Source organism: Vidua chalybeata, chromosome 11 (genome assembly GCF_026979565.1).
Source record: "Vidua chalybeata isolate OUT-0048 chromosome 11, bVidCha1 merged haplotype, whole genome shotgun sequence".
NCBI lineage: Eukaryota > Metazoa > Chordata > Aves > Passeriformes > Viduidae > Vidua > Vidua chalybeata.
This window is the reverse complement of record NC_071540.1, coordinates 18,115,192-18,142,754: the sequence shown is the minus strand read 5'-3', so window position 1 is coordinate 18,142,754 and position 27,563 is coordinate 18,115,192. Positions and strand designations below refer to the sequence as shown.

The following is a 27,563-nucleotide window of genomic DNA, read 5'->3' as shown; positions in this document are numbered from 1 at the left end:
TCTTCTCAGGGAAAAGCGTTCCCTTAGAGAGAAGGATCCCCTCAAGGCTGAGGAACCCCTGATGGAGGCGGGGAGGCGGGGTGGCCGGAGCTCTCCGGCTGCCTCCTCACCGCCTCCACTGCGGGCTGCGGCACCGCCCGCCTGTCCCCTCCGGATCGCGGGGACAACACCGCTGCTCCTCGCCTTCCCTGCCTTCCTCCATCCCTTCCCTGCCTTCCTCCACTTCCTCCATCAATTCCCCGCCTTCCCTGCTCGCCTCGCTCCGCCCGTCCCTCCGTGTGGCCGAGGGCCGGCCCCGCGCTCCGCCCCGGCCGTGCGGGCGGAGGTGCCGGATGGCGCCGGCCGGGCCCGGGCCGGTGTCAGAGCGCGGGGCCCATCGAGGGCTATCGAGGGCCGGGCCCGGGCCGGTGTCACAGCGCGGGGCCCATCGAGGGCTATCGAGGGCCGGGCCCGGGCCGGTGTCACAGCGCGGGGCCCATCGGGGGCTATCGAGGGCCGGGCCCGGGCCGGTGTCACAGCGCGGGGCCCATCGAGGGCTATCGAGGGCCGGGCCCGGGCCGGTGTCACAGCGCGGGGCCCATCGAGGGCTATCGAGGGCCGGGCCCGGGCCGGTGTCACAGCGCGGGGCCCATCGAGGGCTATCGAGGGCCGGGCCCGGGCCGGTGTCACAGCCCGGGGCCCATCGAGGCCGGCCCGCCCTGCCGGTAAGCGAGGGGCGGGCAGGGGCTCGCCCCAGCCCCAGCCTCCGCCTCATTACCGGGATGGGGCGGGGAGCTGCTGCCGCCGGCTGCGGAGGGATGGGCAGGGCTCGGCACACCGAGAATGAACCTTTCAGGGACCCCCTTTCTCCAGCGGTTCGCTGCTTAAATTAACAACATCTCCACGGTCTGTCTTCTAGGTTACAGTGGTTTCCGTTTACCCCACGATCGGCATCTTCCTCAGGCAAACAAGGCTTTAGGCCTGAAGGTGAAGCAGCCACCACCCGGCCTCTTGTCTACGGTAAACAAAGTTAAGGACAGAAATACTGCATTGGGCTCAGCAGTGTGTCCTTCGGAGGCGGCTGAAGGGCTGCGTGATGGGCTCGTCTACAAAAGAGAAGTGTCAGGAAGGACATGGACTTTGCAGGGAAAAACCCTGCAAAATGATGTTTTTGTTCCATATCTGATATTTTTCATATTGTCACCCCAGGCTTGTGTCTTCCCCAGACAGGTGGAAGGCTGCTGGCAGTGGTGGCTGTCACTGTGGTCATGGTGGAATTTGGGGTTTCAGGTGCTGTTAGGTCTGTGTTGTGCTGCTCCAGGGAGAAGGGCAGAGCACATGGCCCAGGCAACACTAAAAATTAATCTGTAATGCAGGTGACTCCTGGGGTGTTGAGAGAAATAGTTATACCACTGAAAGTGTAAAATAAACAAAGAAACCCCAAACCAACCCCCCACTGCCAGCTTTAATTCTGTGGGTACTCCCAATTCTGTGGGTTTAATTCTGTGGGTACAGGTACTCCCAATGATGGATTCATGGATTCATTGGTTTCATATGAGTCTGTGTGTTTTTAATGGGTCTTGAGTTGTGTTCCTAAATGTTTTTGTGCCTTTGTTTCAATTTATTTTTATAGTGTGTCCATGAAAAAACCCACTCTCTTGTGATTTTTCAGAGACTTTGCAGTGACGGTGTTTTAGTGCAACATCATATTGGCCAACTTAGGTTCAGTCCATTAATGCACCAGAAAGATGCAGCCTAATATGTCATAACTAATCCATTATCAGACTTTGCTCTTCCTGTTAGGGATGTATTCCAGCTGTCAAACTCACGGTCACTTTGTGTAAACTAATTTTACCGTTAGATCATATTGGTTTTTCCATTTGATAGAGGCTTCACTGAGGTTGGTGTTGGTGGCCAGGGTGGGTTTAGCCAAGAGCTGTCAGACTGTCAGCTTTTAAAGCACAGTTACTGTTCACAGATGTTCTCCAGGTTCATCAAGCCTTGGTGAATACAGAGATTAACAGTAGTTTTAATAATTTCCTGTAAGGCTGCTAATTTGCTCTTCTTGTAAAGCTTGCAGTGCTATGTTAGTCTGTTTGATGTGTCTTTCTGTGAAAGGTATCTTGTGATACCTTTCTGTGTTTAATGCTTCTTTTGATTTTTTTTCTCTTTGCTTCAGGTTGAAAAGATGGGGAATGCTGAAAGCAATGCCTATCAGAATCACCTTTCCAGATTTCTTCCTGAGGAGCAGTCTGACATTGATGGACTATTCGATACCTTATCAGGATCCAGTGGCTCAGCTGGAGCAAAAAATGCCAAAGCTGCAAAGAAAACTGTGACTCTGGCAGCACTACAGGCAAGACAGTCTGTTATTCATGATATATCTGGGGTGTAGTGCACTGAACAAGAGTTCCAGAAATAAACTATAAAGATGTGGTGTTTTTTTAAGGATTGCTCATCTCAATTTAATTTTTCATGTTTTGGGGCAAGATGGATATTTAACTTTTTCTTGCAGTTTAACCAGGGTAGTGGCTTTCAGGTTTGCATTTATCTCTTAAATTGCACTTTTGGGTCCATTTGCAGCTTTCCTAATTCTGAAGTAAGTTAGGTTGTATGGAAATATTTTCACAGAGACCTGAAAAATGGGAAGAATATTTTTACCTCTGGAGTCTGTAGTGTGGGATCATTTACAGATTGTCTTGAGAAGCTGTCACAAAGTCAGTTTTTATTTGATTATGCCTGTCTCCCTTGACATATCACTGTCTCTAATCTCTTCACTTGTACTAAAAAGAGAGAATTCAATTTGACTTGATTAAGCTCTGGCTCGCTGTTTTAGCTAATTAACATGCGTTATGCTTCTGATTAACTTTGCATTCATTTTCTAATCAAGAAAAGAGAAAAATGAGTCATTGGGATCCTTAATAACTTGAGCTAGTCAGGAACTAAGTGGCCAAATGAATGTAGTGGTAAAGTGCAGTTTGATATCTATTACACATATAATGGAGTCAAATTAAAACTCATTGAAAGCAGCAGGTTATTTTAAGGTGTTCAGCAATGCCTGTGCATACAGACCAGCTTCAGCCTTCCTGCAGCCTGGCTGTTTGTGAGCTGTCACCAATTTCTGGAATACCAAGTTTGGAAATGATGTTCCTGCTGCCTGGTTTTTCAGCCCTAGTTCATCCAGTGTCCTTGGTGCCTGTTAATTGTTTGGGACCTGGCAGAAGTTCTTTCTAGGTTTACCCCAGATCAGTGTGATCTTTGATGAACATTTGCCTTTTCCCTGCCTGCCTTTTTGTTTGCCAGCTTAAATGAAAATCTTTTGGAAGACTTCCTGTAGGTGCAGGGAGAATGGCAGTGGCATTTCTGCCTTGTAGGTGACAATGCTCGTGGCCTGGACTCAGATGTGACAGATTTGATCCAACAACAGTCTGGTACCACTGGTGAGGCCCAGACATCTGGGCCAGAACAGCACTGCATAGCTTGGGAAGCAGGTGGAGCAGGATCCTCTTGATAATTTCATGAAGCCTTTTTAAAACAGGGGTTATAAGCTGTCAGAGATGTGAGTTAGATGGTTATTAAGGATTCCTTTTTTACACACCTCCTTTTTTTGCACCCCAGGCCCACTCTTTGGAATAGCTAGAAGCAAAATGAAACATCACAGTGAAGTGGTGGGATTAGGTAGGGAGTAGGTAATTCAGCAGTGTGAAGTAAAAAACCCTTGAGTATAATGTTTTAGTTGTGTTCCCTGCTGCCTCTCCCACTTCAGGCTCCTACAGGATTTTTAGAAAGCCTCTCAAAGACAGCTGTACCCCCTGTGAGCATCCCTCCCTTGCTGTGGAGCACTCTGATGGGAAAGGCTGTGGCTGCTATTTCTGCTGCTGCTGGAATCAGTGGGAGCTGTGGCACTGACGTCAGTGCAAGCAGCACAGAGCTCGGGATGCTGGATCTCTCGTGCCCAGCAACAGCCATTAACAGCAAATAGGAGCAGCCCAGGTGGCTTCCCAAGAGTGGTATTGAGCCAGGAGTCAGTAATGGCAGCTCCCCTGAGTGGAGCTGCAGTTGGGCTTTTAGGCAGGTGGGGCTTCACTGATTTCAGCACAGTCCCCACTGAGCTACACCCCGTGTGGAAGAGTCGAGTCTTCAGCACACCTCTGTGCACAGTGAGGACACTGGGTAATCACGTCCTCCTCTATGCATGTACTTGAGATGATTTATTTTTAAACTGTGTCATTAACTTCAACACTCTGAAAGTTGAATCCAGAGTCAGATCTTTCCCACAGAGCTGTGATGAGTGATGATATATTCCAGCTAGATTTCAATTCAAAAGGCCAAGCATGCAATCCAGATGAGTAAGTGCTGATTTTGACTCTCTTAACACCAGGGATGCTTTTTAAAAATTAGATGATCTGTGCTTCAATTAGCTGCTGTGCAGGGGGAAATTTTCCAGGATTGTTTCTGCACATGTATGTGGGGTTAAACACTACCTTGAGGCCAAAACTGAGATAGGGAAAACATTCCACTTTGTTTTGAAGTGAGCTGCACTGTTGAAAGCAGAATTAAAACACAATTTTGAATGTTTTGCTGGCAGAGCTGTAAACCTTTGCACCAGAGGTATCACCTAGAAACCCTTTGCTAATATCCTATTAAAACTTTACAGTGTTGATTTTTCTGAAGCCTGTGGTGTTTCTAGAAAAACAGCACCAACCCAAATCACTAAAAAAATTACTATAAAAATAGAGATTTTTAGTTTTTCTCTTGGCAAAGCAGTTCTTTGACAAAAATTTATTGCTGATACTACATACTGCATGTCAGCACAGATTGACTGGAACACATCAGTTATTCTTCATTTGTAAAACGTGCTCTTTGCTGTTTCTCTCACTGCAGGCACACACCCGGGAGCCCCTGCCACAGCCAATGACTGCTCGTTTGTACAACGGAATGAAAAGCATTGACCTGCCTGGCAGATCATCTGGGCTCAGTGAACAGATTGCTAAGGAGCAGTTTGTAATTTTTATGTCAAATCTCTTAAAAGGGAATGCAGATGAGAAGATTAGCATAATAATGAGAATGATCGACAAGACGGGAGGGCCTCTGAAGGGCAAACAAATCCAAGAGGTAAACAAGCAGTTAAAGTGTGTTGGGGGGACAGTAAGAGAGCAGGGCTATAGTTAAGAGCCAGCAAGGGCTGTGGTGTGGCTGGTGCTTCAGGGAACTGAGTAAAATGCTTTCTAGGGCTTTAGTTACAAGATCAACTATATAGCCTTTGAGATGTCACAGAGTAGTAATTCACTAGCAGCTCCTACGCTGCAAAACTTGACCTTCCCCTCCCTCTTTCATTCCCTATTTTTTCCCTATTTATGGAGGTGCTTTGTGAAGTAACATGTATGAAATGTCTTGAAAAAGGATCCTTTTCAAGGCCTATGACACTGAAATAGCATTTCTGAAGTTCCTGACTTGTCATGGCAAGAGCTGTTTCTGCCTTTGGGATTACGTCGTCACTACTGCTTGACTTTATCTTCAGACAGTCCTTTGAAGCTCTTGGAAATTTCAGTTAAGAAATACCAAAATGGTGATGTTTTAATCTTTTAAGTTCACAGAGGATCTGATCACATCTCTAGTCCATGTACTGAGCTATAGGAAGGAGCTGAGAGGTTGGAGTTTGGAGAACACCAGGGATTCTTCAAGTGGAGTCAAAGCTTTGGCTTCTGAGCTGCTCTCAGAATTGAAGCTTCCAGGTAAGCAGCCCTGATTCAGCTTATCCCAGAGCTTGTGTAATCAGTGATCTCATGAGAATTTCTCTCTTTAGGTCACATCTTTGAATTTTAAGGGTGAGACCAAAATTTCAAACTTAGAAAATGACATTGGAATTTAATTTATTTAATCTTACAATCTTTCTCCCCTAAATTCAGGGGAGATTTGATCTGAAGTCCTAGTTTGTCATGGAGCATGTCTATTTTACAAATACCTGACTTGCAAGTGATAGGAATGGGCATCTAAATAATATTTATTTAAATAAAATTTGTAATGTATTTTTGGCTATGTCCTTTTATAAAGCATAGATCTATCTTTGCACTGTTGTAATAACAGATTTTGCTATCTTGTAAAGAACACTTCATGAGTTGTAGCTTGAAGTCTGTGTTTCTAAATCATGACAGCCCAACCAAAGAATGCAACAGGTAGAGTTCTCAGTTCTGTGGCTGCATTTGTTTAATGTAGTTGACACTTTACTGTTCCAGGCTCCTTTCGTATGTGGTTTTCTGTCCATTACAATAATGGACTGTTCTGTTTACACTTAAAAATCACCTGATTATTTTCCAGATGGGGAGACTTACTCCTCTCCCTGTATGTCTTATTCTTTAGATGGGACGAAACCTGTGGGTTCTCAGCTGCTGGAGACAAATTTTGACCAAAGTGTCATTGAGGATTGGGTGTACCGAGTTCCCCAGATCTCAGTGTTCCTCAGTGTTGTCATCAGGCAAGGCCTCCACGTCCTGCATTCCCTCCCAGACCAAACCAACGACATCCTCAACCTGGTTCCTCACTGCAAAGGCATCAAAGGAAGAGGAGTTGTCAGTCTCTTTGACATCCCAGCCATCATCTACATCAACTCCCACCTGCCTGCAGAGATGCAGCACAAGTGGCAGCTTTTATTTTCCTCCAGGCTCCACGGGGAAAGCTTCTCACAGCTGTGTGCCCACATAGTGAACAAAGGCCCTTGCATAGTGATCATAAGGGACTTGGATGGTTTCCTCTTCGGTGGGTTTGCATCTCACTCCTGGGAGGTGAAGCCACAGTTTCAAGGTAAAACTCACTTTTCTTGTTTCAGTATCTGGTAAATTCCCTGGTTTTGTACAGGCACAAGAATCCTGTCCCTTAATGGATACTGTCCCTTTAACGACACAAAGTGTTCCTTACACTTCCAAGTGAATTGCTCTGTGGCAAAAAATAACACTAATTTTCAAATAATATAAAACACATGCAAAGTTATTCTTAGCATGACAGGCGTGTTGCTGATTAATATTTATTGTTTGGTATTTGATAAGGCTTTTAAAATTGCAGGACTTATTGACCACAGAACAGGTTTTCAGGGAAATCTGTCAAGCCCTGTAGCTGCTTAGGTTGAAAATTAAATGAAAATGAATGAAGTGGAGCACAGATGATGAATTAGTGTCTGAATAATTTGTCCACAGGATGGCAGTCCTCCATCAGGAACACCTGAGCCTCCTCTTGCCATTTGTGCACTGTCTTTGGTCACCTTCTAAAATCCAGCAGCCAGAGGATTCTTTGGACAAGCTAAACTTCTTGTTCCCTTAAAACTTTGAGGGAATAGAGAGGAAAGAATGTTTGTGATGGATTTGTGAAGAAAAAAACATGGGCTATGAGTATTTGGTGTTGCTGGGAATCCTCACTCTGGCTACATTAGAAACTCAATTCCTGTTCTAAATGAATATTTGAAAACTACCACTTCAGACAGTTGGTATTATATTATTTTACACTGATTACACATCCCTTTCCATGTATTTTTTCCTGATAGAGAAACATACAAAGTCTACAGGGCAAGCACACCTGAACTGGGCATGTGAAAATTGCTCTAAATCATTGACTCTGAACTGATTTATCTATCAGTGTAGTCAGAACTAGGGATGTCTGCATTCAGTTTGTACAGATCTGTCAGCTGGGCAGTTTTAGGTGATATAGTGCAGACTGGGGTAGGTGACATAGTGACATAATGTCCTAGTGGTGCCTCTGACTCTGCCCTTGATCACAGCCTGTAATTGCATTGATTTTTGTGACTGCACAGAGTTCACTTAGAATAAAAAGTAGATCTAAATCTTGATGTGAGATGAACTGAGATGGCAGCTGCTGTCTTTGAATTATTCAGCTTAAATTATTTTTTCTAATTTATATGTAGGCAAGTTATTGCTTGATCTCTTGTCTGATCTGAGATGTTTCCTTGTTTGCAGGTGACAACAGATGCTTTCTGTTTTCTGTTTTCCCCACTCTGGCTGTATACACATACACAGGGTACAATGAGCACTACATGTATTTAAACCATGGCCAGCAGACTATGCCAAATGGACTTGTGAGTATTCACAAATGATGATTTAGAATTTGGATTTGTGGTGGCGTTCGGAAGTGTTTTGTGGTTTTTTTTTCTTTCTGAGAGCAGATTTATTTCACTTGTTATTCTCTGAGGAAATTTGCATGCCTGAAGCAGCACAAAACAGTGATCTGTATAACTGAGGATTCTTCCACTGGCTGCTCTCCCTGCCACAAGCAACTGCTTTTGGAATTATGGAGGAGAAAGCCCAGCAGGATGAGAGTGCAGACCTTGCAAGTAGCTGCTGCTGCTGTGTGATGACAGTGGCAGGAGCTATTCCTACTCAAATTCACAAATGAGCTCTCCAGATGCAGAGGAGTTTCTACAGAGCTACAACACACCACCTGTCTTGGAAATACTTTACAGTTTTGGAGCATTATGTGCCAATAAATTTGGGAATTGCATTTGCTCTAGAAAAAGTGAACAGCATCAAACGACATTATTGGTTTCTGTAGATACTTTCCTAAATGGAAAGGAGGCAGCAGACCTGAGCACTGCCACTCTGTTTGAAATTGAACTTTTAATAGTCAATAAACAAAAGCCAGGAGCTGAATTTCTGGCACAAGTCATAGATATTTGTATTCTGTGAAGCACAGAGGTAAGGCAGTATTACTCAGGTAAATTTTTAGTATTCAGGAATAGTAGATGTGGGTATCCCCTTTTTTCACCTACCCACAGAAGTGTGGCATAAATACTGACCACAGCAGCTTACTCTGAGGTTTCCTAACTTTCCCAGTCTGTTTTCCCTGTGCAGGATGTGTTTAATGTGCTGGTTTTCTCCACAGGGTATGGGTGGGCAGCATGGCTACTTTGGGCTCTGGATAGACAGTGACTACGGGAAGGGCCACAGCAAAGCCAAACCTCGCTGCACCACCTACAACAGCCCCCAGCTGTCAGCCAAAGAGGATTTTACTCTGGATGCCATGGAAGTTTGGGCAGTGGGAGACACCCCTGAGAGTGCAGGGGTAGGTGAAATTGTGAACTGAACCTGTGAAATTGTGTCCTGGTTGGAACAGATGTGAATGCAAAGCTCATGGTTGCAGTTTCCTGTTTAAACACTCTTTCCATTGTAGTGAATAATATTTTCTTTACCTGGCCCTGTGGTGCCATGTGTTTTATAGCACCAAATAGCAAAACTGTAGTGGAATTATTGAGGTTGCCAACAAGAGAGAATATCGGGAGCCATGAGGTGATAGAGTCAGAATAGCAGTATTTTGAATTTCAAAAGACCTTCTCAATATTGAGGAATGGTCTCCAGGAGGAACCTCCTTGGAGGGGCTTAGTAAAACCCAGAGTTTCTAAAAGCACTGGAAATTCTCAAGTAGTCTAATCTGTAGTTCAAGAAGAGACCCAAAAGCTTTCTTTATCAGTAACTTTAAATTTACAATTGTTTTACCATAAATTCGTGTGAATAGGTTTATGCCAGTCTGCACTTAGTTTATTTTTGGGAGTGAATAGGAGCCCTCTCTCCAGTCTCCTCTATCCCTGCAATTGATTGTCTCATTAAACTGTCTGTTTAGTCTGTACAGTTTGGTGGGGTTTTAAAATTTATTTCTTTTTAATTTTTACTTCTTTTCTTACTAAATCCATATACCCTGACTTCACTGGACACGTAGCTCTAAGTAGAAACAGAGCAAACTGTTTACAGAAATTGTTGAATTGTAACTGGATCTCTTTAAAAACCTCACATCAGCACTTCAGACTGAGGTGGGGTTAACCAGGATGTCCTGGATGGCTTGTAACCTGAATAAACTTGAAATATCTCACTGTCATCTTAGGAAAAGTTTATGGCTATTTTATGTAGCTGCAGCAGTAAAAATCATTTGATGTATTTGTGAATTTTGAAATTGGAAATAACATCTCCATTGTGCCAAGCTTGCAGACCACATCACTTACAGACTTTTGAGTGTGTCCTTTCCCTGTAGCCTGATGTTGACATGTTAAATTGACTGTATTTTATTTTGTTTTGAAGAGAAAAGGTAAGAAGAGTATCCTGGATGTGGATCCTCAGGCTCAGGCCTTGCTGGAAATGGCTGGGAAAAGCCGTCAGAGCGAAGGTCTGCGGGAGCCCATGGAAGAGGAAGAAGGTGATGATGATGAGAACTAAAGGAGCCACAGTAACATGTAAAAACTTCACTTTTATTTGCTTCAAGTAGTGATGATGTTCCTTGGACAAGATATTTTTTCCTTTTTTTCCCCCTTTGAATGTACCTAATTGTCTGGGACAAAGCTTAAGCCTTGTACTTGTGTAATATTTAGGTCCAAAGCACTATTCTGCCTGAAGGGTTTTGTCTGGGGAGGACAGAAGAATTACCTGGGGACAAAATCATTAGGCATGGCTGAGCTCCAGCTGAATGTGAATCTGCTTTCATTCCCCATAGATCATGTCTGCACACTGAATTAAAAGCAGCAGAAGTTATTGACAGTATGGCTTTCTGTCCTGGAGAATTGATATGTACATAGTTACATATTTATAAAGCTGTTTAAGGCACTGATTAAAGCTCTTATACCTCAACTGCACATATTTATTTGCATGCAATGAAATTAGTTAGCAAAGCTTACAAACTGTAACAATGTCTTACACTGGTGAACATAGAATTGTCCACATGATGTCATATGAAGGGTGCTATAAATTTGCATTGCTTCAATTAAAGCATTAAATTTCAAGCTTTCTAAGTCAGATTTTCAGTGATTCCATGTGAGCTGTAGGATGTTACACAACAAGAATTTTTATAGTACTACACTATCCCTAGTGCATCTCACTTCATCTGTTTCTGCAGAAACTTGTCTGTTGCTTTTTAAACTTGGACCAGAATCATTGGAGCCATATTTATCCTAAAAATACCTCCAGCAGAATTCTCTAGAGAAGGTAGATTCTTTAGTAGCCTCAAGAGACTGGAGTAAAAGATCAGACTGTAAAAAAGGTTGAGTAAGAAACAGCCACACTTAATTGAGAATAGGATCTACAGATACCTTGTGAAAGAAATAAAAATCAGGGTTATGTCTGTAAAATGTTTAAAGAAGATTGCTGTACACTTTATTTCCACATAATGAATCATTACTCTATTAGGGAAAAGGATCTCCACAATGTAAAATGCAGTTTTTTAAAGTGCTCTGTTTTGTGACTGTTCACCAGTCAGCACCAGTTTTGTCAGGTCTCATACTCAGGACTTTTTCTCCTTGAAATAGTTCCCATCTCTCAGTAATGATTTGTTTGACCTTGCTGATTCTGTGTGTCATTAACTTGTCAAAAAGAGCCCTGATTTCTACCAGGGGCTGCAACGAGTATTTGGTTATCAGTGTCTCTGATTGTCACTCTTCCTTCTGAGGAAAAGGACTGTCTCCAGTCCCCTTTGTCCTGGCATGTCTTCTTTGCAGCTTAGAAAAAAACAGTAGAATTCTATAATTTCTGCTCATGTGGCTTTCCTTAAAATTCTTTCCCTTGGTGTTTTCTTGTATGAGATTTTTCCCCCCACCTGTTGTTTTTCATAGGGAGCCAGATTTGAATATTCTGAACAATCTTCACTTGTGCCTTAACGTAGATCTCATTTTTTAAAATTATATTAAACAACATGAATTTAGCCTTGAAAGGAGAGCATGAAGAAATCACTCCAGCCAGGTATCCTAGGACTCAGCTGTGTGTTTTGTGGAGTACCAGAGCTAATGCTTGGGACATTTACATGCTGTTTGTTCCAGTACAGAGAGTGTTGTGAAAGGCCTGGGAGAATGTCCTTTTATGCTGTATTTGCTTAGAGAAACCAGATAGTCTTGTAACACACAGAAAAAAATAAGCATCAGAACAATTGCACTGATACTTTTGTATAGGTTTCTTTCTCTCTCTATATAAATAATATTAAAAATATTAAATTTTACAATGTAAGGAGTAGTAAGTACATGATGTTGTCTGTAAGTGTGGTGATAGCAGCTTTTGTTTGAACATTCTCAAACTCAGACCATGAGTCTCAGAGGTCATTTTCACTGAGCAGTGACTAAGCCTATTAAACACTCCCATGTAGATGGCATACAGGATGGGACAGTTGAATTTCTGCATTTAAACATAAAATAAACAGCTAGGCTTCATTTTCCTTCCATTACGGCAGAAGCTTGTTTTTGAGAACTGAAACCATCTGCAAGGGTATAAAAAAATTTACAAAGCTACTCTACACCAAAAATACTTCAGTGGCCAGGTTTTCTTTGATTTTTAGTATCAGTATAACTGTTTCTTTCTAGATTTTGAATCCAAAATACAATCCTGTTTCAACTTCATCTTGTGACTATCAGCATAGCGTTGTGACCTCTGAAATTGTAGTTTTTTGACAAGTTTGTGTCGGAGACTCTTCCTCTTCATTTTGAAGATGTTAAGCTGGGACAAGAAGAAAACTGACACTGGCACTTCAGCAAATGTCTCAGTGAAGCATTATTTACTAGGACACTACTGATCCAACCAGCAGATGGGATTATTCCAAATTGTTCTTTAAATGTAAAAGATGGGCTTGGGAAAGACTCAGTTTTTATTTTAACCTGAACCTAATGATTAAGAAATCTGGGCTTCATGCTCATGCACCGAAAAATGTCCAGAAAGCTCTTGTCAGCAGTGGGCTTAGCTATGATCTGAACAGCTCAGTCCCTTTTGTGCAGTTCTGGCCCAGCTGCAAAGCCCAACATCCCTGCTCTGTTCCTGACTCAACTTTATTCTCAAGCTCTTTGGAAGTGAGTCCCTTTCCCATTAAATCCATCCACTGCTGAGCTTTGGGTCTGATCAGCCTTCCCTTCTTCTCCTGTCAGTCACACAGGTACAAAACCTGACAGCTGAGGGTTGGCACTTCAGCTCCCTGCTCTGTTTGACAGCTCCCCAGAGTTTCCTTGAAAGTCTTGCTGAGTCAAGCCTGGCTGTCTGGGAATCCACAAACACTACAGATGGAAGGAAAAGAAATGCTTCAAGGCAGGTCTTTTCCACTCTTCTAATGAAACATTAAAGGACGTGTCTAAATCACGAGTCTCACTCAGATACTTGTCTGTAACATTTTAAAATGTAGATTTTATTAATAAAAATGATTTTGATTTAAATAAATAAAATTTCAGTTTGTGCACAATAGATTTTTCTGTACAGGTTTGAAACTCTTTTTTTTTGTCTGGGACTTGCTCAGTCTTCTGGAACACAGATCAGTGTTATAAAAATATACCTGCTCTTGGTTTGAAACAGGAGCCACTCTGGAGGTATCTGCAGACAGCTCACGTGGAGGGGGTAGAAGGGTCTCTGGTGTCAGCACTGTTGGTGCAGCTGCACTTGAGTACCTTCAGGAAGGGTGTGTGGGTCACAAAGCCGTGGATTGGGATCATCCAGCCCCACAGCTCTGTTCCAGGTGTGTTTTAGAGCAGTCAGTCAGTTGTGACGTCCCTGTGTGTGCTTTGGGGGGCAGCAGCGCTTTTCACAGAGTTTGACGAGCTCGGACAGCACGAACACTGAGGAAGCCAGGCCGGTGAGGAACAGCAGGTCTGGGGGAGGAGAGAGTGGAGGTGAGCTCAGCCGGGCAGGAATCCCAGCCCAGGGCTTTCCTGCAGCTCGGAATTGGGCTGGTGAGTCCCTGGGTACGTGGCCTCGCTGTGCCCTTGCCAGCTGAGAATTAGGGACACCACTGCAGCAGACAAGGGCCACCCACAGCTGGGACAGTCCCCTTGGAGGGTGGAAACGGGAATCATTTGGGATCCCTGCCCCCTGCTTATGACACAGCCTAATGTAGATGGAACGCGGTGTGGTAGGGTGCAATTTTCTGATTTAAATTAAAATCTGTGTTCCAGTTCAGCTGGGAAACTGAAGTTTTAACTCAGCACTTTCCAAAGGGAGTGTCTGCATAATGACCTGAGAAATATCATCATACAGAGCTGGAAAGCCTTGGCTTGTTTCCATTTACTTGCATTTATGTGCAGTAAATCAAAATTCAGAATCTAAGCTGGGATAATACGAAATACTGCTACTATTTGGGTACAGCTCTGTGTAAGTACACAGAGATTGGAGCTGTTTGTTGATTTCCCCTTCCAGTGATGTGTTGGGAGCTAACAGAGCAAACTGGGAATGGCATCTGCTTTCTACAGTCACTTAAAGGAAAAAAAACCTCACAACAAAACAAACCATTATTTATTTTGCAACTTACCTAACACTCCTAAATTCTCTGTCTGGAAGATCTTTTGTAGTGGAGGGATGTAAATAACAGCCAGCTGTCCCAAAAACGACCCAAGCACAGAATACAAGAACATGCGGTTTCGGAAAAAGCCGATTTCAAATATCAACTTTGTCTAGAAAAGGGAAAAAGAATTTAAAAAGTAGTTTTCCCCAATCTCTGTTGGACCTAAATGTTGCCCTGTTTCTTTACGTTTCATCTCCATTACTTTTTAAGTTACATAAGCACTAACTTAGAGCTACGTAATTGAAAGTGTAGTTGCACTTGTGATGGGTAATTTTATCTGTGTAAAAAGTTGATAAAAATCACACTACTTTAAATAACATTTAAAAAACCCCTTACTATGCAAAATGCTGGTATTCTAATGTTTATGTTTGTGATTTGAGACAAGAAATTACTGCTGACAGAGCCATCTCACCTGAGAGCGACATGTCAGGGCATTGAAGAGGTCAAAAAACACAAAACAGGTGAAAGTCATTGTTGTGGTTCGAGGAGTTATGCCCCCTTTTGGATTCTGGAAGCACACAAAAATTCAGGAGTTAGTTTAACCTTACAAAAAGATGCCAATTCAATAGAAGAATTAAATGTTCCATTGAATGTGCCCAGTCAAACCAAAGGGTAGTAAAACAAAGGAGTAAATCTAGTTCTAGCTATTATAGGTAGCATTCAGTTCTCTCTGCTAATTTTAATGTTTATGATCTTATCAACCGTATTTTAAATTCTTAAACTGATGTGGACTTTGAGTAAAGAACTTTCTAAATTAAATTACTGAGACTTAAAGTACCAACAGCAATCCATTGTACTTGGCATTTTCTGCTGGGAAAATGGAAAGCTAGAGGTGAAAAGTCTCTTAAAGTATTGATGCCACATCAAGTACTAGGTTTCCCATTCTGGATTGGAAGGACCAAATTAGAGGTAACAGAGGGAGGCAGGAGCAGAGCTGGGAGCTGACCCTGCTTTCTCAGCCCTCTGCCCACACTGACCCTTCCCATGAGATAGATTCCAGAAAGTCCTTGTCACGTCCTTCAGAAACTGCCCTCACTTTGTGCTCCACCCACCCTGATGGAAACAAGATCCGAGTGCAGATTTCCCTCACCTCCTTCCAGAAGACAAAGAGGGTTCCACTGATGATGATGATTGCTGACATGAAGATTTTCAGGATCAGGGATTTGCTGAGGATGGTGTCCGTGATGCAGCGGGGGGGCTGCTTGATGGTGTCCCTGTCAACAGGTTCAACGCCCAAGCTGCCTCCAAGAGAAGCAGAGGGATGTGTTAATTAATGCAGGGCGCCCCAAAATGTTCATCCTGAGAAACCAGGATGCAGCTGGAGGATGCAATTCTTTGGAAAACAGCGTGAATATTCAAGCAAGGTGACATAAGGCCCAAATTTGTCCAAGACACTGATACCAAAGGTCTTTTCTGCATATTGAGCTGCTAAAATAGCATTAGATCATCAGACCACCCCAACGCGAGAGCTGACTGTGAGAGTATGCGTAATGAGGAAGCTGCAATCTTATTTAGCTGTTGGATGAGGTTCCTAAGTCTTGTGATTTTGGGGCATATCCCCACTATTCCATGGCCATTCCATCAGCAGGTGGTATTTTCGGGATAACAGGCCATTCCTAGCCAAAAAATGGAATAGTTAAGTGATTCCACCATAAACCAGGAAAATACAGAAAACCTCATGTAAATGGGAAGTCCTTTTTGAAAGACCAGGAGGGATCAGAAGTGCAGCTTGTTGAACCACTGATGATGATTGATGAGGAATCACAACAGTTTGTGTTCCTAGGCCACATTCACACACATTAAACCCAAGATTATTTTGCTCATTGGACTCTTCCATACCTCTGTGCTGGCGGCCCATCCATGATGATGTTGATCCATAAGATCTGCATAGCGTTGAGGGGGTTGGGTAGGTTGAGCACTGTTGACAGGGTAATTAGGCTCAAAGCTGAAATACTCCTGCAAAGCACAGAACATTATTCTGCAGGGCTTCACCCTGAAGGTGCTTTTCACAGGAGCTGAAGCGAACAGGAACTTACGTGCTCAACTGGAACCGGACAAAATTTTTTATGTTGTAAAATATTCCCTTTCCCTCTTCTATTGCATTCCTGGAAGGGAGAGGGGATTTTGTTAAGTCAAGAGCACTCATGCTGTTTTACTCCCTGTGACACTCCAACACAAATTGTCTTTTGTAGCCCTTATTTCTGTGGAAATTCAGAGCCCAGCTCAGGAGGAGGTTGTCAGTGCAGCTTCTCATTTACAATTCCTTTATCAATGAGTAGATCTGAAAAGCTGGGTCACATGGCCAGGTTTTGGTTCATAAAGCAGGCCTGGGACCTCTTTATATACTCACTGTACCCTGCCCACTCTCTCTGTTGTTATGAACCAACAGAGCATTACACATTATGTTTTTCCTCTGAGCTTCCTGGATGAGGCAGAGTACGAGGTAGAATCATAAAGGTTGGAAAACACCTCCAGGATCACCTCCAGGTCCAAATCATGACCAAAAAAGCTCTGATCAACCCTGACTTCTAGGTGCTTTCAGATCCCCAGTTAGCTACAGCAATGAGGAGCCAGGGCTTTCAGGTGAAAGGTGGCTTGGTCAGCACCACTTGGAAGGAAAGTCACCAGCACGTGTGCAACTAAAGACGAGTCAGAGCCGCCCTGGGGCTCTCCACTTCCATTCCCAGCCCTCCTCAACACAACAGGCTTGCTGCAGCAGCCGGCCAAGAAAAGAGCTGAAGAGTAAGAAAATCTCCAAACCTACATGACTTTTGAGAAGTCATCGTCCACGAGGATCATGTTGGCAGCCTCTTTGCTGACGTCTGTCCCCGCCCGTCCCATGGCGATGCCGATATCCGCGGATTTCAGGGCCACGGCGTCGTTGACGCCGTCCCCTGTCATTGACACCACAGCACCGGCCCTCTGCAAGGCCTGCGGGAGGGGACAGCTCAGAGGCTCTCAAGCCAGAACACGAACAAGCCACGCTGGCAATTTCAGACTCTGGACTATTTGCTCTGCTCTCTTTTTGTATTGAAAGGTCTGAAGGTCTGTTGGACTCTGAGGGTAAAACGGACTCGGCGCCACACTGAGCACAAAACTCAGAACAAGAATTGGGAGGCTGTTTTTTCAGGAGTATAGGGAATCTCACAACTCCAGCAGAAGTTAGAAGAGGGGAGTAAAACCCTCAGAAATCATTCTCCTGATGTTGTAGTTGCTAATACCTCACTAGGGGTGGTTTTTTTTTTTTTTTTTTTTTTTTTTTTTTTTTTTTTTTGTACACCCAGGCCCAGACTTGCAAAAAAAATCATAAAATCGTAGAATATCCTGAAGTGGAAAGGACCCACAAGGATCATCAAGTCCAATTCCACAGCTAATACCTTCAGAGAAACACTGCCAGTGCTCTAGCTGGGGTTTTACAGTCCTTTAGTTTGAGCTGATGCTGCTGGGGAAAACCAGATAATGCAAGGAACCGAGGCTCCCTACCCCTTGTTTTTGTGAGGTGTACAATGAATTTCAGAGGCTCTTAGTACCTTTATTATTTTTAGTTTGTGCTTTGGACTTGTTCTGAAGAAAATGGAAACCTGAAAAACAAAATAAAGACAAAGTATAATCTCGTATTAGATGGAAGCTATTGGAAATGGGCTTTTTTCAATGTAATCAAAGCCATTACATTTTGGACAGTGGAGGAGAGCTCTGCCTCTGCCAGTTGGTCCAGCTCCTCCCCAGACATGGCTTTCAGCTTCCCATTGCAGAGACCAATATTCTGTCCTGCAAAGAAAAGAGATACTCACACTCTAAATATTGGTGGATTCTATAATCCTAGCAATGCTATCTGTGTCTTTTAAGAGACTTACACTGAGATTTTGCCATTTCTGATGCTAAAATAGTGGAATTAATTTACTGGAATTTGGCCCAGAGTTTGTAGCTGCTCTATACTCCATTTAATGTTTATTTAAATGGAAAAGCAAAAACTTAGTGACCTTTAAAGTCTCTACTGCACACAAAAAAACAATGATAAAGTTGATTATTAAGGGATGAAAGTTTGGTACCTATAGCCACAGCTGTTTCCAGGGCATCCCCAGTGATCATCTTCACTGACACACCAGACTCAAACAGGATTTGAACAGCTTCTCTCACCCCAGCCCTTGGGGGATCAATTATTCCAACCAGACCTAGAAATGTTAGTTTGCCAAGTTCTGGACCTGAAGCCAAAGCAAGTACTAGTAACAGAGGGGAGAAAAAGAGGACAAGAGTAATTGTTAATGATGTATTTCTGTGCTTTAAAAGGAGTGTTTAGAGAAGATATTAAATTGCCTGTTTCCCAACAGAAAAAGTCATTAAAAGCAGATCTTTAGTCATTACAATCAGGTCCTATATAGACACAAAAATTCAGTCCACTAAAGCATAGTTTCTCTGAATGAGAGAATTTCTGCTTGACATGTTTATCTTAGGATTTCTTTCTTTCTAATTTTAAGCTGTCTACCACGTCTTGCCTAAATGCAGATGGATTAAATCTGGACAGTGTTATGTTAAACCAGACACTGTTAAACTACTAAGTTAAACAATAGCATTCCTGCAAAAACTTACACTTTTTTTAAAACCTAAAAATGTGAAGTGTAAATTCAGTTAAAGCAGTGAAGCTCCCACCATGTAAACATCCAGGCTCTGAACACTTTGTCTCTGTTCCTGGTGCACACTTGTTATCATTCAATCATTCTTAAATCACTCAAGGATATTTTGCCAGGGGTTCATGTCAGCGTTGCTTTGATGATGGAATCAAAAGCTGCAGCAGCTGTCTGAGTTAATCACTTCCCCTCAGAGCAGTAATTTGCCATTGCCACAAGGGCAGATAATCTGGATATTGTAAATCAAGCACTGCACAGGAGCTCCTAACCACAGGACACAGGGTGGGAGAATCTGTACATTAACTCCACCATCCTCCAGATCCAGCTGCCAAGGCTTTTCCTCATCTCCTTACAAGCTGGGAGTGCTGTCTGTGTCACTGTGTGAAAGTCTGAGATGTTTCTGAGGGGATGCTCCTGGTGATGAAGGAGGTGACACAGCGTGGATAAAGCTCCTGTGGGCAGTGTACTGACAGGCAGTTGGGATCAGGAGATTGAGAGATTTGGGCCTAGCAAAGGATTGAACCGAGCTTCAAACAGAAATCTCAGCGCCCAAATCCATGTTTGGAACTCCTTCCAAAGTGGCTTTTTGTTGCTGCCTTCTCCAAACCCAAAACTCGGCAGAGCAGCGCTTAGACCAGGCCCAGCACAAAGCTCTGCAGTGCAGCACCCAGAGCGTGTCCCAGACAATCACAGCCTTCCAGGGAAGAGAAACACTCACATTTCCAGTGCTTATTTTCAGTTCCTTTCAAACTCACTAATTTAAAGCCAGCTCCCCCCCCCAAAAAAAAGATCAGCTAGCAGAACTAAGAAACGGCCCTTGGCATTCTGACAAGTGTTGGGAAGAGATCATGAAAGTGATGCTAAGAACTGAGGGCTTTAAGGTGAAATGGGAGATTTGGATAGGAGATTAGGAATAAATTCTTCCCTGTAAGGGTGAGGAGGCTCTGGCAAAGGTTGCCCAGAGAAGCTGTGGCTGCCCCTGGATCCCTGGAGTGTCCAAGGCCAGGTTGGACACTGAAGCTTGGAGCAACCTGGGCTAGTGGAAGGTGTCCCTGCCATGGCAGGAGTGGGATGAGATAAGCTTTAAAGTCCCTTCAAGCCAAACCATTCTGTGATTTTGTGAGGACTGAGCTTCTGCCCATCCTAACCATAACAGAGCAGGAAAGTGTTAGGCCAGATAAGCTGTGAGGGGCAGCAAGGACTGACCTCGAAGTCCTGAGGAGCCCATTCTCTTCTCTTCCTGCTGGTAGAGGGCTTTTTGCTGGGGTGTGAGTGACAACGAGATGCCACCACTGTTGTACAGAGTGCAGTGCTGGATAACTTCTTCAAATGCTCCTTTCATAAAGTAAATATCTTCCTGATCCTTGAAAGGAAGGAGAAAATACACTTTATCCAAAAAAAAAAGGAGCACATTTTAAACGAGTAAGTCTTTAGGTAGAAAAGATCTTGTTTCCTCTTTTACCTGTTTCAAGAGATGCCCAGGAGCATATATTATGGATAGGATGGGATATTTTTGCTCTGTCCATTTTTCATGTTCAGCCCTCACAGACAGCATGGTAATGAAAAGGTTGGTGAGTTTTTAAACCAGAGCATAATATCAGCCAAAATGAGCTCCTTAACCCAGTAAGGGATAAAGGGCCAACCTTTTCTCCCAAACACCAGACCTCTCTCTCCCCGTCAGTTATCTCTGAAAAGCTTTTGTTTTCTGAAAAGCTTTTGTTTTCCTGCTTGAACCACTGTATGAAAAGTATTCCCCTCTCCCATTCAAACTCAGTTTTACAGGCTAAAAATCCACCCAAGCTGGGAATTTTGAGGTTTGTTCCGTTTTCTCCCGACAGAGTTAACACCTGAAAACATTTGCTGAAGAGATACAATTTCATGCCCATTGTTGAGGTACACAATTAGAAACACAAAACCAGCCCCTACCTCTGTTTGCTTTACCTGATTTTTCAGTGTGCATTTCACAGCCATCCACTTCTGCTCGGAGCTGAATGGAATTTCCTTCTTTCTTACATAAATGTCCTTTATGTCAGCTAATTCCATCTGAAGCGAGGTAAAGCAAAAAGAGCCCTGTAAGGCTGGGCATTGCCAAAAGCTGGATGTATTTCCCATATCACAAGGACTGACTGTTGACTGTGTCCTTCCAGGCTGTCAGATACCACAGAGCTCAAGAGAAAACACGAGGAGAGCAAAATTCATATTTCAAAACATTTCTTCCCTTTTCATGTGCCTGATATTGGATAAATTAAACTGGACTTTGAAGCTTGATTCCATTTTTAAAGAATTAAGGAGCTGCTCTGCCTTTTTGTGAGGCTTTGAGTCAAAGGAAGATCAAGTCCATTCCCTAAACCTATGCCCAAGCAATGGGCTGAGCAGATTTCTGGGTTTCTTTTCTGGGTTATTTCCCAACAACTCTACTTGAAAGAAGAAGGGAAATAGCAAATAACAGAATGGTCAGTCGTGGATGTGGTTTTGGATTATTTCCTGATGAATTACGCTCAAAAAGCAATTCACAACAAAACCTTTCAGTCCAAATCAATGCACTCCTGCTCCAGCAGAGTGTGTGGGTGTTCCAGGTGGGAGACACTGGAAGCTGCTTTTGATCATCTTTGTCCCCAGCTCCCACCAAACCAAAACATTAAAAAAGAAAAATAGGAGAGACACCCTCCCTCATATTCTGCTATTGCTTGGCTACTGAATTCCAGAGCAGGAGGAAGGTTTTAACTCAGCATCTGGGGAAAGGAAATGCCACTGTTTAAAAAGAAAAAAAAAATAAAAATCATGATTTCACTGCTAGAGTTACGAGCTTTAAAAGCAGGGGATAAGATCAGATGTTTGCTGGGGCATCATTTCATCAGGGACCTCCTGTGCTTCACCTGAGGGCTGAGGCCACAGCCTGGGTGACACTGATGAGGTGACACCTTGGGGTGTTTCACAGCTCAGCCCAGCAGTGTGACTGCAATATTCATAAAAACATCTTGTTTTACATAATCAGGACTAGGAAAAAGTAAAAGCCAGCAGATGACCCAAAAATGAGGGTGACCCTCTGCCATGCTATCTGGCCTGGCCTTTTCCTGCCCATTTTTAACTCTTCTCTTCCTCCTGAACTCTTAATTGGCACATGGAGGAAATATAAAAAAGGCTGTCGTGTCTGAGCCCCAAAGAAATGCAGTACCCAGCCTAACTGCAGGATTAACCAAGCCAGGCAGTGATTGCTGTCAGCACAGGAGCTCAAGGAAAGTGTTTGTCCATGACTAAAGGATGACTGGGAGAGGCAACACCTGTGATCTTGGGCAGAGGGGACAAGGGGGGACTAAAACCAGTCTGGGGAATTTAAAGCAGTCTCACTCTGCTGCCAGACCTCACAAATCCAGCTTTTATTTATTGATTGATTGATATATTTATTTGAATTGCAGGGAAATTTTAAACTCTAAGGGTCTTACCTTCATTGCCAAGGCGATGAGAGCTCCTTCTGTGGGTTGTCCTATCACACTGTTTTTCCTGATAACAGCATTATTGACTACACAGCCAGCCTGGAGAAAGGGACAGGTTTACATGAGCTAGTTTTGTCACTTCTGAAGTCCAAGCTTTTTCATCTCTTCAAATGAATTGATGGAAGGTTGGGGAATTAATGGAGCCACATCCCAAAAGTTTTGGGAAAAGGTTTCCCCTCAGCGGCGTCACTTGAGATCAGTTCTTGTGTTTTCTAAAGCCACTTAATGCATAACATACACCAATATTTTGGTAAAATATTCTGCTTTGGATAAATTAACATCAAGAAAACATAAGATACATCTAGTGAGCTTCATAGATCATGAAAATGAAAGCTCAGTCTCTCCTACTACTACTGTTTCTGATGTGCAGTATGAATAAAACAAGATCCAATCTCCATTTGAGATCCCAGCTCAAATCATTTCACCACCCAAACACTCCACTTTAGCCTACAGCCGGATGTTCAAAATTTTATATAAAGCTGACACGAAACCTAGAGAACATCACAATAAATTTATAAACTGACTGTGTAGCTGGCTAATGTCTAGAAACTGTGCACATTAAAAACCTGAACAGGGTAAAATCTATTGGTTTCTCCTCTGCCAGAATTGTATTTTTATCCAGAATATCATTGACTCATGAAGCTGATGGCTCTGGTCTCTCCCTGCATGCCATATGATCACTGCCTTTCACTCCTAACTTCAGGAATTACATCACTCTCAGTCTTTCTATGACAAGGTTTTAGCAAGCCAGTCCATTTTGGAATTACAAAAGTGGTCGTTTTTTCCACACTAATTATCCAAAGTTATTTGTGCAACTGAAAACTGAATGTAACTAGGATAAGCTGGTTCATTATTTATACTTACCTCCACGAGTTTCCCAATGGAGATGTTGGAAAATTCTTTAAGGATCTCCTTGGATGGCAGAAGATAAACATTTCCTTCTCCATTGTAGCCCACCCCGCTGACCTGGGGGAGGGAGAGAGAGATGGGAAATTTCCCCTTTGCCAGGCAGGAGTGGACTGCAGATGTGTGCAGGGGGCTGCACTCAAGAAAATTCTCATTTTGAAGGAGTGCAGGGGTTCTTCTTTCTCTCACAAAGCAAGGCTTAAAGGAAAGGGTGCAGACAGTGACAATATCACATCAAAATGGCTTTTTAGGGACAAAAGGAGTCAATTTGTCCTATAGGGAACTTGTTTGCTGTGATTCCAGATGTCTCCTGCAGCTCAGGGGAGAGATGCAGACCTTTGGCAGCAGTGGCATCTCTGGGTTTGTTCAAGCCTTGCCCTCTTGAATGTCTGTCTCTCCTCTGCCTCACATTTTGCATTTTCCCTCATTTTGCACAGAGAGGAATGAACCAAGCAGAGAACGAAGCTGCTCTTGTAATAAATATTCCTCCAGGAGATGGACCAGCAAGGCTCAGTGTCACCCTTGAGTCAGGAACGGGAGTGAGGTGACACATAGACTCTAGGTTTCTTCAGGAGGTTAAATTGAGATTTATTGAAAACCTATTCTTTTATACACCATTCCAATACAGGCGGACCTGATTGGTCATTTAATCAACACCCCTGGTGTTACACCACTGGCTAATTAAGAAGACACTCTTTGGTAAACACCTTATGAGAAAACAACTGTTCAAAGCACCAGCTGCTTGATTGTTTTAATTCTTTCTCTCAGCCTTCTCAAAACTCCTCGGAACAATTCCTGGGAAAGCTTATCTGGCTTTCTCTCTCTGACCAGACTGTCACATCCACAGGTCAGTGGCAGGTTTCAGTATTTGCAATAACTGCAGGGAACAGCAGCTCATGCCAATGAACATCTCTGTGGTACCAGAGCAGTTCTGTACCCCCAGCCCCACCTCTGCTTGTCCCCAGGGCTGCAAAAATCCCTTCTCTGTACGGAATGTGACAGAAACTGCTGGGTTTGGGGCTGGCCTAACCTGGTTGGGGTCTGAGTGAACCAGAGGCAGATTCAGTGCTGCTGAATCCCAGCAGGAGAGGCTGGGGGAGCTCCTCACCCCTGACCCCTACCTCAGCCTGGCAGCCGTCCGAGGTCACGAGCCGCGTCACCGTCATCTCGTTGGCAGTCAGAGTGCCCGTCTTATCCGAGCAGATGACATTGCAGCAACCTGGGGCAGGGATGGCTCTGGTCAGAGCTGGCAAACAGTGCAGCCCAGCAGAGAGATTGAAAAGAGGCAGAACAAGTTGCACTTGTGGTGTTTAAACTGCACCGGTGAAAGGGGGAAAAGATGGAGAAATGGGTGAGGCTCCTAACAGGGACGGGAAGGGTTTGAGTGCGCATTGTGAGCATCATTTGGGTGTGACGTGTGGTAGGGGACACCTGAAGAGGGTCACATTGTCTCCGTCAACGTTTCTGAGTTTCAATATCACTCAACAGTGTGGTAGCCACATTCTTCTCTCCCTTAAGATTTTTTCATAGAGGAGCACAGAGAGAAGAAAGAGAAAACAATTTCTGTTTCTGCTCCTTGTTTTTCCCATGTGGAATGTGTTTGGAGAATTGTTTACCTGAGGTAATTACTTGATTAGAGTCTAGTGAAGATTGTTTGAGCCTGGTGGCCAATCCAACCCACCTGTGTCTGGACTCTCGAGAGGGTCTCGAGTTGTGAGTTAGACATGGTAGTTAGAACAAGTAGATATGTAGTTTTAAATAGTATATTAAAATATAATATATTAAATATATAAATTACATATAGATAGCAATTATATATATAAATATATATTATAGAAATATATAATTATATATATATATACTATATACTATATTACACTATACTACACGATACTCCTTTAAATAGTATATTAATGTATTATAGTACAGTTATAATAAAAAAATCATTCAACCTTCTAAACTAGAGTCAAACATCATCATTCCTTCCCACCAGGTTCACCTACGTTTACAAGAAACAGAACGGCTGCTCTATCCCAAAAAGACCCAATTCCCACCCTGCCAATTAAGCCTTGCTTCTCTAAAAATTAGGAATAGCAGCCCTTCCCTGCCTCACCAAGGGATGGTGAGAGGAGGTGGGTTAAAGACTGTCACAAAAAATACTCAGAGAGCATATCTAAGAGCATAAACTGCCCCTTTGCTCTGCTTTGTGCCAATCCTGATCCAGCAAAGCACATTTTTCCAGAGCCAATTTACAAAATAGCACAAAAGGGTGAATTAGCAGAGGCACCACTTTCCAGATAGTTTCTGTTGCCAAGAAGGGAGGAAATTAATACAAAACAGGCATCAGGCTCCAGCTCCCTTCTGAGTGTGAACATCTTCCCTGGCTCTGGAGGTGATCACAGTGCTCAGGCACAGACCCCATGAGCACAATGACCTCCAGGTATAAGCCTGGAGAGAAAATAAAGCAGATTGGGCTGCAATTAAATGAATCACACTTTTGAAGGATTAGCAGAGAGCAATACCTCCAACACCTCATTTTCAGTGACAATTAAAGAAGAAGGATTGTTTTTCTCCTTTTCAGAAGTTTCACAGACAGTTTTGGCTGTGCCTTCTCTGCACCTGCAGTTCTGCCTCCGTGGGCGCAGCCCTGGCAGAACAAATTCCCTCAGGAGGGAAAAGCCGTTTCAGATGTCCTGGGTCAGGGCAGAGACAATAAAATCAGGGTGATAAGATTCCTTAACTGCAGAACAAACAAGGGCAGTTCAAACAATAGCAGCGTTTCCTAAGAGGACAGGTTTTAGCTGCAGCAGATTTTGGGAACAGCACGGACCAGCCTTGGTGTTTGTTGTGCCTTTAATGAGTGGTGCTAAGGAGACACCGTGTCTCCTCCTTCATATCCCTGCCACCCTGACCCAGGGCAGAGCAGCAAAGCCTGGAGTGCAGCCAGCTGGGAGCGAGGGACAAATTAAAGATAAGGGGAGGTGGAAGGACAATTCCATCCCGGTGTGTTGTGCCCTGCAGCTGTGAGGATGTGCTGGACACCTTCTCAAGGTCCTCTCTGCCCCCTTCTCCATGACTTTTTGGATATCAGGGAGATGGCCACCCAGCCTGCAGAAGGAAAACTGGCTTTGTTTCTGCTGTCAGGAAGGGGCTGGGGAGGTTTTTTTGGCCAGACACTGAAGAAGTGGATGGGTGGATCTGCAGGAGGATCCCACAGCATGGAGAGCAAGGAAAAACAAAGATTTTAACCCAATGTGTGTCTGGGTTTCACCATTCCAAGCATGTACCTGTGTTCATACCCCAAACTAAGGGAGAAGGGTGAGAAACACAGGGTAGAAAATGTATTTAATTCTGAGTGGGTTGCTCTGTCCCACTAAGCCTATTCCAAATTTATTTTTCTGGATCAGACCAAGGCTCCCGAGCCAGCCCGTGGCTGTCCAGCTCAGATTTTGGAGCCTGGCAGGTGACCAAGCCCTCTGCAGCCTTACCTAAGGTTTCTACTATGGGCAGCTTCTTCACAATCACCTTTTTCTTGGCCATGCGCAGCACTCCCAGCACCAGGGTGACAGTGACCACGATGGGCAGGCCCTCAGGGATGGCAGCCACGGCCAGGCTGGGGACAGCAGAGACACAACAGCCTCAACACGGGGGCCAAACCACAAGTACTGACCCAAAAGTGCCAAAGGGACATTTTTTTCCTAAGGGGAAAACCCCTGGGACTCCTGGCACGCTGGAAATACAAAAGCAGGATTTTTATCCAGCCCTCCGACCTCTTCCTGGATGATTTTGACAGAGCAGTTATTTTTCTTCTTTACATTGCCAAAGAGCAGTGATTGCTGGCTAAGCAGGGATGCAGAGGCTGGACTTAAATTTCGTTTATTTAACTTTCTGAGGATGGGAGTTGAATATTCCTTGGCATCAGGGCTCACACGTTAGCCACTGACTCCTGGCCATGTGCAGCCCCTCACCTCCTCTCTTACCACACAACATGGGGGACAGAACCAGCTCCTCAAATGTCCCCGTCATCAAAACCTGCAACACCTGATATGCTGGAAAAATCCAGCCCCAGTCTGTATATTGGATATTAGATATTCCTTGGGAAGCTCTGAATGCTTCTAGGCATGTGCAAAATGTAACCCAGGAGACCTTACAAAAGCATAATCTGCCCTCCAAAACTCAGAATGAGCCACTTTCCTTTGCCACCACATCCCCTGGGAGACAGGAAGGTGGCACTGAGTCCGTTTGGCTTCTCTGCTGTCTCCTCACCTGGGAT

At 43.8% G+C, this 27,563-nt stretch overlaps 2 protein-coding genes across 3 annotated transcripts in view; one reads left to right on the top strand and one right to left on the bottom strand.

The window, feature by feature from the left end:
• On the top strand, nucleotides 1-13,177 carry MEAK7 (MTOR associated protein, eak-7 homolog). 2 transcript variants are annotated; one of them, XM_053952734.1, is made up of 10 exons: nucleotides 1-704; nucleotides 899-999; nucleotides 2,159-2,335; nucleotides 4,864-5,094; nucleotides 5,570-5,714; nucleotides 6,340-6,780; nucleotides 7,944-8,062; nucleotides 8,866-9,045; nucleotides 10,053-10,204; nucleotides 12,866-13,177. In XM_053952734.1, the coding sequence occupies exons 1-9, from the start codon at nucleotides 62-64 to the stop codon at nucleotides 10,185-10,187; spliced, it is 2,172 nt and encodes a 723-aa protein (XP_053808709.1). In that variant the 5' UTR covers nucleotides 1-61; the 3' UTR covers nucleotides 10,188-10,204; nucleotides 12,866-13,177. The 2 variants fall into 2 exon arrangements, with proteins under 2 accessions (XP_053808709.1, XP_053808708.1); XM_053952733.1 differs by having other exon boundaries at nucleotides 10,053-13,177.
• ATP2C2 (ATPase secretory pathway Ca2+ transporting 2) overlaps nucleotides 13,089-27,563 on the bottom strand; it is a 27,334-nt gene continuing 12,859 nt past the window's right edge. The window contains exons 12-27 of the mRNA XM_053952732.1: nucleotides 26,779-26,903; nucleotides 24,412-24,509; nucleotides 23,249-23,350; nucleotides 22,334-22,423; nucleotides 20,832-20,933; nucleotides 20,097-20,253; nucleotides 18,315-18,485; nucleotides 17,936-18,033; nucleotides 17,796-17,846; nucleotides 17,030-17,196; nucleotides 16,302-16,370; nucleotides 16,105-16,221; nucleotides 15,356-15,503; nucleotides 14,678-14,773; nucleotides 14,233-14,374; nucleotides 13,089-13,576 (exon numbers count right to left, since the gene is read on the bottom strand). Coding sequence (XP_053808707.1) covers nucleotides 13,464-13,576; nucleotides 14,233-14,374; nucleotides 14,678-14,773; nucleotides 15,356-15,503; nucleotides 16,105-16,221; nucleotides 16,302-16,370; nucleotides 17,030-17,196; nucleotides 17,796-17,846; nucleotides 17,936-18,033; nucleotides 18,315-18,485; nucleotides 20,097-20,253; nucleotides 20,832-20,933; nucleotides 22,334-22,423; nucleotides 23,249-23,350; nucleotides 24,412-24,509; nucleotides 26,779-26,903 — 1,846 coding nt within the window. The 3' untranslated portion in view covers nucleotides 13,089-13,463. The remainder of the gene's footprint in view (nucleotides 13,577-14,232; nucleotides 14,375-14,677; nucleotides 14,774-15,355; nucleotides 15,504-16,104; nucleotides 16,222-16,301; nucleotides 16,371-17,029; nucleotides 17,197-17,795; nucleotides 17,847-17,935; nucleotides 18,034-18,314; nucleotides 18,486-20,096; nucleotides 20,254-20,831; nucleotides 20,934-22,333; nucleotides 22,424-23,248; nucleotides 23,351-24,411; nucleotides 24,510-26,778; nucleotides 26,904-27,563) is intronic.